At 42.0% G+C, this 11,749-nt stretch overlaps 1 protein-coding gene across 20 annotated transcripts in view; it reads left to right on the forward strand.

Moving 5' to 3' along the window:
- Itpr1 (inositol 1,4,5-trisphosphate receptor type 1) overlaps positions 1-11,749 on the forward strand; it is a 335,636-nt gene that overhangs the window by 120,858 nt on the left and 203,029 nt on the right. For all 20 annotated transcript variants that reach the window (XM_031382803.1, XM_031382806.1, XM_031382804.1 and 17 more), the window contains exon 5: positions 4,572-4,687. In XM_031382803.1, the coding sequence (XP_031238663.1) occupies positions 4,572-4,687 (116 nt within the window). The remainder of the gene's footprint in view (positions 1-4,571; positions 4,688-11,749) is intronic.

The raw sequence follows: 11,749 nt of genomic DNA on the forward strand, positions 1-11,749 counted from the left end.
CTGGAGACACTTTTCTGATGGCCTTTGGGAATCTCTGCTTCTCCACACATCCTGATTGTGTCCAAAGGCAGTTCTTACTTCTAATTCTTGCCCCCACTGTACCAGTCACATAGCAAAGACTAACAGGAAAGCTACTGAATTGTTTAACATTACATGTTAATTGCTTCATCTAATTCTCAAGCACTGTGAATTTGCTGTGATTTAACTTGTCTGTTTGACTGGTTTGCCTCTGTCACTGATGCTGTTTTGAGAAGCTGCTGTGTCTAGTTCTATTTTCAGTACCCAGTACCTGCACATAGCAAGCACTTCACTAATCTAATTAATTTTGTCAATATACATCTAGAAGCTCAGAGCTTCAAATGCCTTCAGACAACTCCCAGCCATTGTTTCTAGAGCCCAGAATCATAGCACATTGGGATTACTAACCTGTCGCCTTGGTTGAACAACTAGCTGCTCTCCCCCTAGTCCCCACCCCTTAGGGACCTAGCCATGGGGGTGGGTGCTGTGGAAATCAAGGGTTCCCACCTTTATCCTTTGATGTAGTCTCTGAGGTGTACCCTACTTTCTTCCCTTCTACTTGATTCCACTTGGCTAGGGCCATGTCTGTGGTTTCTTGTACTCTCATTTTTCTCTTAAGTGTGCCCCCCAAGTCCTTATTGCATGGTGAACACATTACACAGTTCATCATGCTCCCTCCATCAGCTGAGCCTTAGAGTGCACTTAAGCCACGGAAGATTTCTGAACCCCCTTTTCTCTGGTTCAGCCAGTCCTAGAACATTTAACCAGCTCTTCAGTACAGTGAGCTCTCTCCTAACCCACTGTGGCACATGCTAAGGCTTCAGAGTATTCCTAAGTAATTTCTTTTGAAAGCTTAATTTAGTCTATTCCTCAAAAGCCTAAAATAACACCTATCATATAAAATTTTCCTTGTGGCATATTTTTGGAGTGAGACCAAACCACAGTGTGAGTGGGTGTATGTGTGTGTGTGTATACACATACATGCATACAAACATGTTCTCCTCCCCTGCTTGTAGATGATATGTATATATGCTACCACTGAGTGTCCTGTATCTGAGTGGTTCTATACTGAGCACCATGTTGGGACCCAGCAGAACTCTAATTTCACTCTGCTGTGCCATCCGCATAGCAAAGGGCACCATGGAGCCTTGGAATTACAAAATTCCAGTAAGGGTACTTTAACAGTATATTTGAATACTTAATTTAATTTTCACTTTGGATCTGTTGCTAGGCAACCAGGAAGACAGGGCAAAATCAGCAAGGCTAATTTGGTTCTGTTACTAGTGTGTTAGCATCTCTTATATTTACATTGACAGTTGGTTGTAAATACACTTCAGCCAATGCAGTGCTACATTTCATCCAGGTGAGGCAGGCTTTCCATCATGAAGTGCTTAAGTTCCTGCTCTCACCCTTAGGTCAAGTTACCTGAGTTTGAGCCTGTGTGGTAGAACCTGCTGGTTTGCTAAGTGCCTTGGCCCTAGCACACATGGTATAAGATGGTACTTCCCATTGCTCTCTATCCCTTCCCATCATGAGTTCAGTCTGCTCCTCACATCAACTTAAGTCCAGTTGTTTGTTGTTGTTACTTTGGTTTTGGTAATGTACAATGCCAAGCTATTGGCCTGTGAAATACGTTAGAGGTTTAAAAAAGAGTAGGCCATTTTATTTTCTAAATCTTAGTATTAATGGAAATTGAAAATGTTAGTCACATTGGTCCTTAAAATAAGTTATATGTTAAAAATTAGTGCTTCTAGTTAGATTCCATGATCATAAAAACCCAACAGACACAAACAAAGCAGAGCAGAGGTGATGAGAGCAGTGGGCATGGCTGAAAAGATGGCCTAGCAGTTCCCAGCACTTGCTGCTCTTGCAGGGCACTGAGTTTGGTTCCTAAATTTCTGGCTGTAAACTTTAGCTACAGAGGATCTGAGGCCCTCTACTGTCTTCTGTGGATACCCACACATATATACAAACACTCATGCATGAACATACAGACACTCATAAAATCTTTTCAAGTGAAGCTGGGATGTGGCTATTGAAGGATCTGAGAAGAGTTGGGGATGGGTGAATATGATCAACTTTATTATGTTCATGTATGAAATTCTCAATGAATCCATAAACATATTAAAATCAGTGCTGAGGACATATTTCTGATATTTATTTATTTATTTATTTATTTAAGTGATAGGTTAGCTGGGCTTGGTGAGAAAACTATATAATCTCATTTACCCAGGAGGCTAAGGTAGGAGAGTCACTGAGGATGTAGCTGTATCCTTCGGTAGAATGCTTCTGAGACATGCTCCAGGGGAGGGGCTGAGCTGTGGGATGTTTACTTAAAGAAGTCGTCTTGGCTCAGCCTAGATGCCCCCTGCATCCTGTGTAGAAGATAGGACATTGAATCCTGACCAGTATTGTGCTTATTCGGGAGGTGGGTGGAGAGTTTGCACACACCTTGCTGGTAGGAAAACCTCCTCTCGAAGGGATGTCATCACTTTCCACTGATTCCCTAAGTGATCGTGACTTATCCCTTTTATAATTGGGCACAGAAAGCAGCAGCCACATCTTCAATGTGTTTCTTGCCATATTTTTTGCTCTCTAAAGGCGTCTCATATATAATGAGAGTGGTTGTCACATGTAATGAAGTGACCTTCAGCAGACAAGTCAGACTCTTGGTAAAGATGAGTCTCAGCATTCCCATGTGTACCTTGTGACTGTCTAGGACTGTATAGAAATATTGAGTTGAGGAGAATATCAAATGGAGAAGGTTCCTTTTGCTTCTAGAATTAAAGGGTTTTTTTTCTTGATGATATGGAGTATGTGCAAGTACGGTATAGAGGGAGAACTCATTGAGTCTCAGCAAAGATTCCTTGGAGACGGTCTAAGAGAGTCTGTCTTAATGAACAGATAGGAATAGGTGATTTATCTATCCTGATGTGCTTTAAGGGTGTGGTCTTTCCCAATTGGGCATTTGCTCCAAGTTTATTAATTTTACTTTCTCTATCATACTGTTTGAATATCCAGGATATCAAAATGAGTTTCAGGGGTATTGGTATTTTCCTAAGGAAATTATTTCTTAACTCTTGTTGTTACTCTGGTAACTATTTCAAGCTAAGCATATACATGTTCTACTACTTAGCTACACCCCACCCCCAGCCCTTTGGACTTTTTATGTATAGCCCTTTCAAAATAAATGTATATTTAAAAAAAATTATATCTATGTGTTACTGAGCATAAATAAGTACGTTGTAAAGCAAGCGAACTACAGAAATTAGTGAGAAAGATGAAGATAAGACAGTAATGTAGTGCCTGGTTAATCAAAACGGCCACACAGTTGTCCTGTATTCTAAGCATAGTCCATGGGCTTGTTTTAGTTCCTCTTCTTGTTGTTGTTACAGAATACCTGAGAGAAACTGTTTAAGAGGGAAGGAGTTTATTTTGTTTTTGATTTCAAAGAGTGGTTACCCATCCATCAGTCAGGAAGGGCATGATGGCTGGGCTGAGGTGACTGTGGCTTGCGGTGAATCCCATCCATATCTTGGCAGGCAGGGTGCAGAGTGTTTGCTCGAGAAGCAGGATGAGTCTGTAACAGTAGAAGACCTATCCCCAGTGGTCTGCCTCTACCACCTAGGCCACTTGTCCAAAGGTTCTGTGACACCCTCCCCCTCTCCCCTAAGACAGTGCCACTTGCTGGAACCAAATGTTCAATGTGAATTTGTCTCTGACACTTCACACTCAGATCATTACCAGTGCCTTAGGGTAAGGTTCATCATCAGAACATCACGGAGGTGTCTTTATGATTTCTACCTTCTGGGTGACGTTGACTCAGAGCTGACCAGATCATTATTTTTTACTTTGGAGTGGCTGACAAGGAGAGTAAGATACGGGTCATGTCTGCCTCTTTCTCATTTTCTCGGTTGCTTAGCTACTGTAGCCATTGCATCTATGTCTTTGCAGAAATCCTGAAGCCTCTCATCCACACTATATAAGACAATGTAATAAAGTCACAGAAACCCAGGCTTATTAACTGGAAGCAATTAGGATGCACCTCTCACAAGGGGCATGGGCACATTTATTGGTCTCAATTCGAGTCTTGGTGGTTTCGAAATGTTTCTGTAACAGAGGGTCATCGTGCACATGACACTTGAAAGACCTCTGCTCTAGGAGGTACCTTCAAGTAAGCTATATATAGGCTATTAGTTTTACATTTTAAAATATCAGGAAGACAAACGATCCTTGCATTGTTGTAGACAGTGGGGCATCTATGGCCTTAGAGTTATCTACCATGAATTATAGAGAAAGATTAACAGCACTGGATTGTGACAAGTGGTTCCAGCTTTGCCATTAACTGCCTTGGTGACAATTGATTACCTTTCTGTACACATCTGTAGCTTCACATGGCGATGATGAAATCTTAAGACCCGAGTTTGTGAAAATATGTGTAGCATATTGTAACACCGTAGTAAAACTGGAAAGCTCCCCCCCACCCCCCCGCCCCATAGGCTGACTGTATATGCCTGCCCAGTAACAGCTTTTGCCTTTCATTTCCCTTCTAGACTGCCTCTTTAAGCTATGTCCTATGAATCGATACTCAGCGCAGAAACAATTCTGGAAAGCGGCTAAGCCCGGGGCCAACAACACAACAGATGCAGTCCTGCTCAACAAACTGCATGTATGTATGGAGGTGGCATATCGATGATGGGGGTGTCCTGAGTGGTCACCTGAACGGTGGCTGAGGGTGGGAAAGGGCTGGTTATGTCAGAGTCCGACACTGTCTGCTGGCTGGGCACTGGTAGTGCATGCCTTTAATCCCAGCACTTGGGAGACAGAGGCAGGTGGATTTCTGAGTTCGAGGCTAGTCTGCTCTACAGAGTGAGTTCCAGGACAGCTAGGGCTAGACAGAGAAACCCTGTCTCAAAAAAACAAAACAAAACAACAACAAAAACAAACAACAACAAAAAAACCCCAAACAAGAAAAAACAAAATTCATCATCATCGTTATTGTATGAGTGTTTTGCTTATGTATACATTTGTGCACCATGTGTCCAGTGCCCAGCAGAGGGCTTTGGATCCCTTGGAACTGGAGTACCATATGGCTGTGAGCCGGTTCTAAGGAGAGATAAACTACAGTCATCTTGAGATATTTTGCAGGGAGGCAGCACTCCCCCTGTCCCCAACTTTCCAGGGGTGGCCTGAGGCACAGTGGTGGTTAGAATTGAATCTTGGCTCTGCCATTCATTGACTATGAGCTTGGTCAAAATATCCAGCTCTGTTTATGGACACCTAAAATGGAAGCAGTAGTCATGTCCAGCTTAAAAGGAAGTTGGGAGAGTCACACTAAAGTATACATAGATGTCTTATGAGCACCACCAGGCATGTAATTAATAACTTTTGTCCATTCGTTAGTAAATTTTGACCATTATCACTGTATTTATCATATTATATGGCATGTAAGAAATGTGTTTGCAGAGCTGGTGATGTTCTGTGTGACCACAGCAAGTCTTTAAGCCTCTCTGAGACAATCATCCTATAAAATTCTGAGGTAATTCTTCTGGTGCCTGATACCTGGAGGTTAAGCTGTATCGAAGCTCTGGTAGATGTACACAAAGGGGATCCGCCATAGATCCAGTGTAACATTATTGAATTACTGAATACTCCGTTCCTCATGCTGTTTTGTTTTTCTCCATGTCACTTGTGTGCCTTCTTAGAATATAAATGGCACGAGGTCAGGTGCTTGTATCACTTTGGTTTCGTGCTGGATCTCTCATGTCTATAGCCAGGATTCACAGACCCTAAGTACTTGGGATGTAGGTGGGAGAAGCGTATAGACATGATGCTCCTTAGTGCTTAGTCATAACATGAAGACTGTCCCTAAGCCCTGGGGGTGCTCAAAAAGTCTCCAGGCTCAGTCTGCTGTGTTTCAGCTTAAGTGTGGCAGTATCATAACCATCTGTATTTGATGATGTTGAAGTTAGGAGAAGAGGCTCCTTTATTCAGCATATAATGCCACGATAAGGATTCTGTGTACCAGGCAAGATCTACTGCTTAGGGTCTGAACTTCTACCAGCTCATACTTAGGCCAGTGTGAAATAGAGTCACTCCCATTGCTGCAGACTCTTTCTTATGTGTGTGGTTGTCTGTGCCTGGGCTCTGGACTTCTCTCTTGAGCTACTGCTGTCCAGCCCTCTAGTCATAGTAGGATTTGTTCACTTTATTTTATTGAGCTGCCCTCACTCTTGCCCTTCCCACTCAGAGATCTTTCTTTTTGGATCATCCTTCTGCAGGGCATTCTTCAACTAAGACCTTCACCTTCCTCTCCTCGGCTTCACTGGCCTCTCAGCAGAGTGTTCTCCGCGCACTCCTCATAGAGATATTGCCTGCTTTTTCCTCGTTAGCTTCCTGTTTATCCCCTTCTCGGTGCTGATTATAGTCTGCAATTATGTGTAATAAGTTCCTTAATTATCTGTCACTCATTAAAATGGCAGCCGTATAAGGACGGGGCATCGCCTCTCTTGTGCATGCTTGTTCCTAGCCCCTCTCACGGTATCTGGAATAGAGGAGACACTTGAGCAACACTGGCTGACTGAGTATTGTACTAAGTACCAGAGGTAGGATTGTGTCAGAACCTTAACCGTGTAGAAGCTTCCTAGCTTCTTCAGAATAAAGATTAAAGAGGTAATGCTGCCTTAGAGTTAATAAAGAGAAATACAGAGAAACCTACCCTTTACTGTGTAAGAGGGTATGGTGCAGTGATCAGGGAAAGCTTCCTGGAGGAAGAGGGAAGTAACACATAAGCCTCTGTCTGAGGCATCTCCCAGGATTACAGAGCAGAACAGAAGCAAAGATCTGGAGGGGTAGAGATTATGTAAAGACTCAAAGAATGATGTCATTTTTACAGAACTCACCACATTGGGCTTAGTCTCCACAGGCCCATTGCTACCTCTTCATAGAAAATACTGTGCAGTTCTCCAAAATGTGCAATGGCTTCCTAGAGATCAGTTTTTAAAAATAGATGACAAAGGAGAAAGAAAGGGAAATGATAAGTTATGTAATAAATCGCACACATAAGTTAACATGTAGTGATAGCTGCTCTGGGAGATGAGAATCAGGGCTTGTGGGACTTTACTGGCACAGGTAGGAAGTACTTGTGTGGGAAGCCTGGTGTCTGTGATGGGACTTTGATGATGACCAGCAGCTCCTGGTCCTGTTAAGTAGACCATACAGTGCACTTTGCTTCATTCAACAGTACTTGTAAAAGTGTATTGGTGATAGTACTAATGAGGTACACAGAATTATTCCCTTTCCTGAGGTATAAAGTGGAGTAGGGTTCTGAGTTCTGAAAGGTGCAGGTACATTTTAATGCAGGTGAATGTCCAGGGAGCCATGAGATTGTGTGGGATGAAATGACCGCTTGTTGCATAGGATTGAGCCAGACATTTCATGGGGACCAGCCTGTCTGTCACTTGCTCCACTCCTCCTCCTCCAATCATTGTGCCAATCAGAAGCATCCTTCAACCCCTAAGCCTATGATGGGCACATGGGCTTCTGGTTGAAGGGGTTGGGAACGTCTTTCCATTCTCCTTCCTCCTAGGGTGCAGATGCCTGGTGCATTATCTTTGTGGATGCCCGAGGTGTCTTTAGTTGTCTTGCTTTCGCATCTCTGGTATGAAGATCACCCCATCAATGAGGTCTTGGCAGTACATCTCCAACTCTTTCTTCTCCTGTGCTTTTTACTGCAGGGGTTGAGATTCATAGTCCTCTTGACCAACAGGGAGCCTACAAGAATAAAGGGGTCCTTTAGAGCAGTGCTGCTCTTGGGGTTCCTGCATATGCAGGTCTGGAGGGGAGCAGGGCCACCTCCCTCTGTGCTGTGTGGGAAGGTGCATTGAGAGCTGCACATGGCTGCTGCCTTGACAAGGGAAGATAGAAATCTATGCTTCTGGGTGTAATGCTTTGATTTTCAAACTGCGCTGGCGGCTAATTCAGTTAAGGCTTACAGCATACGCTCCACAGCAACTCAGAATAATGGCTGGGCTAAAGCCAGATGTGAGTCTTTAGTGCCATTTGCAACCTGTGATCTATGCATTTTTCCATTAGCACTTCCTTTTGATGCTCAATCCTGCAACTGGATGACCAAAATACACCATTTTTGTTTTTGAAAGTCTATTCTTAAAGGTGATTAGGAACTTTTAACTCATCACTCTCTCTCTGTGAGTGAGTGAGTTTGTGAGAGAGAGACAGACAGAGACAGAGACAGAGAGAAATAGAGACGGACAGAGAGAAACTTAAGAGACAAGAGACAGAGAAATATATGGAAGATGTACTATATCTGTATGCTATTTGGAAACTAGTTCCTTGCCCTAATCTGAGGACTGGCATGGCTTTGCTGTCTTGAGTGGTGGCTGCCCTTGACTCTGTGTGGCTCATACTTTCTTGCTTAGTCAGAGTTTCTCCCCCTTGTCCCCCAAATCTTCTGCCCCTTTTGGTTGCAGTCATTAAAATATGGTATTTTGTTCAATGCCTTCCTTGCCTTTGGGGGCTGGTGGCTGGTCTCTAGTGGGTTTTCATTTTTATTTTGGTCAATTACCGGGCAGCACCCGAGAGTCAGAGGTCAGGTTATTTTTAATGAATGCCATTTAAGGACTTTGTTGTCTAGACCACTCCACATCCTTGTGACAGGAGTAAGCAGTTTGCACAGCCCTCTGAAGGAGAAGGACATCTAGTGGCAGCTTTCTGTGTGCTTGCTTCTCCAGCAGAAGCTGGGTTGTGACTCTTCAGGGACCAATTTCCCAGAAGTCTCTTGGCCCAACGAGTTAACTTCACCCTCACATCACAACATTAGTTATAAAGGCTCCAGTAATCTTTCCCGAGAGTAGTTTGCCCGTAACCTTGAAATGCACGTGTGCACTGTTTGGATTTTTCGAATTGAGCGTGTCGTTAAGCTAAGCAGAGGAATGACAGGTCTTCATTGTTTTCTTCAGGCTTGGCAGGAGCTGTTTTTCTGGCTAGTGCGTCATTGAGAGCTCAGTGACCTTACCTTTATGACATTTCAATACAGATTTAATAATGCTTGCTTTAGTTCTGAAGTAAAATAATAGGTGACTATATCAGAGTTGACCTTGATCTTGTTTAGGGCACAGGGTCATGTCAGCAGCCCAGAAACTGTGGGAATGGAATACCTTGTCCATTGAAATTAAAAAATGGTCCCTACCCTACTGTGTAAGGGAAATGAATAGTAGGTATTGCTCTTGGTAAGATCTTGAAAGAAAACATAAAAAAATTTACATAGCTTTAAAAAAAAATCCAAGCCACCTGCCACAGAGACACAAAAAAAGATGTAGCTCCAGAAATCACACAAATGGGCGCTATAGGAAGAGAATTCCAAAATAAACTTGAACAGGAAAAGTGAAAGCCACTAGCTCCTGGGATCCTGAGTATGACTTGATGAAGATTAACGTGGGTCTTCATCATCTGTGTGCTCTCTGAGTATGACTTGATGAAGATTAACGTGGGTCTTCATCATCTGTATGCTCTACTCCCTACATGGGAAGACTATCAAGCTCTAGGTGAAGATATTTCCTCTAATTTCAGTGATATTTCTGTGGTTCTTACTTTGTTGTAAGTAAACAAAAGGTTTTCTGATCACTTTTAATGGCTATGTAGTTACTTTGTTGTAGGACAGTATTGAAATTTTACATAACCATTCCCTGTGGGCAGGGGAGGAAGGGGGACTTAGTCAAGATCCTGAAAAAAATTACACACACACACATGAAAGTTTATATATATATACATATATGAAAGTTGATATATATATGTATATATATATATGAAAGTTGATATATATTCAATATATAATTTTGTGCTTTTGTGAGGTTGTCTAAGAAAGACAACTTCTAGAAATAAAATTAACTGAGTACTTCTTCCTCCATTGAGAGATGTTCCACCTCACACCCCATTATCCTTAGAAAGGCTGTGTCAGTAGACTGTGTTACAGTATGTTCATAGATGTATTTGAAGAGTTTAATAAATCTTGACCTCATTAATTTCAAGGAATTTGGCAACCTCAGTCTATGGACCCAGGTGCAATCTGGGTTTTGTTACTTTCTAATCTATATATCATGTTGCATATTGACCCTAAAAATCACGGTGGCTATTTTTTGTTTAAAAAAACAAGTTTTGTCATGTAAGGAGAATTACTTAAGCACCAATGCATGAACTTGAATGAATTTTATTCATTTTGCGTGCGTGGATGTGTTGGTATGTGAGTCCATCACATGTGTAATTATGTGTATGTGTGTGTGTGTAAAGGCTACAAGTTAACATTGGATGGTGATCTTCAGAAGCTGGAATTGTGGATTTGTTGTTGTTGTTTCTTTCTTTGTTTCTGTGTTGGAGTCTTGCTTGACCAAATAAAACCAGGGCTCTGTCTCTACCTCCCCTCCATTCAGCAGTGGAATTACAAATCTGTTCCGTCCTGCCTGACTTTTTATGTAGGTCCTGGGGATTGAACACCCCAGTCTTCATGCTCTCTGGCAAACCACATTCCCAACTAAGGCATCTCCCGGTCCCTGCACTTAAACAAACATATTTTATATTCAAGCTATTATTAAGGGCGAATTGGAGACTTTCTTCCTTATATGATAAGAGACTGTAGAAGCAAGTTCACAGTGGCCCAGAAGTTACTGCTTTCTGTGTTTGTTCAGTACTGATGGGCATGCACTGTCATCAGTGAGCAGTGTGCAGAAATGAAAGAGATGTAACATAGTCTGACAAACTTTTTTTTTAAAATTAGATATTTTCTTTATTTACATGTAAATTTCTCCATTCCCAGTTTCCCCTCCAAAAAACAAAGAAACAAACAAAATCAACAAAAACAAATCCCTGTTGCCTCTCCCCTCCCCCTGCTTGCCACCCCACCCTCTCCCACTTATTGGCCCTGGCATTCCCCTACACTGGGGCACAAAACTTTCACAGGGCCGAGCTCCTCTCCTCCTATTGATGATCAAATTGCAATCCTCTACTATACACGTGCTGCCAGAACAATCAGACCCCTCCATGTGCAGTCCTTGGTTGGTGGTTGAGAGGGTCTGACAAACTTTTAACTGTGATCTTCCAGGTGTCTTTAAGGTAAATCTTGGCTTCTATTCTCCATCTACGTTCTGTTTGGTTTCCCTTTTATTTTAGACAACTGCCCTCGATCTCCAGATCCACTGCCTTCTAATTAATTTCTGTTACATAATAGTATCTTTTGTTGAAATCCAAAAATATGAGAAATTAGAAATTTGTTGATTGTCATCCAATGGTATCTCTAATTTGGTAATTGGAGAAATAGGTCCAATATTGTACAATCTATATATCCTTTCAGCTTGTTTGTGACAGTGTCTTGTTGTGTACAACATAAGGGTCTTGAAATCTTGTTTCTCCTATCTCAGCCTCTCTATTAGTAAGATTGTTTATTTCATGTTTTTACACTATAGTATGGTTTCAGAACAGCTTATATATTTCAAAAGTATTTATATACTCAAGGGAGACATAGACAATTAACTTGGGAGGTGGCTTGTAGGAAAGAAAACAATAAAGACTAAGACTGAATGCTTTGCTTGACATTTGTAGCTCTTGTATCAAGTTTGAAAAAGAGGACGTTACAAGTTACTCTTTCTCTGAAGTGAATGCTTTTCCAAATTATCACAGCTAATGAACCAAATTCTTACCCTCACCTAATGACTGTGCCACC

The sequence above is a fragment of the Mastomys coucha genome, unplaced genomic scaffold, assembly GCF_008632895.1.
Source record: "Mastomys coucha isolate ucsf_1 unplaced genomic scaffold, UCSF_Mcou_1 pScaffold20, whole genome shotgun sequence".
NCBI classification, from domain to species: Eukaryota; Metazoa; Chordata; class Mammalia; order Rodentia; family Muridae; genus Mastomys; species Mastomys coucha.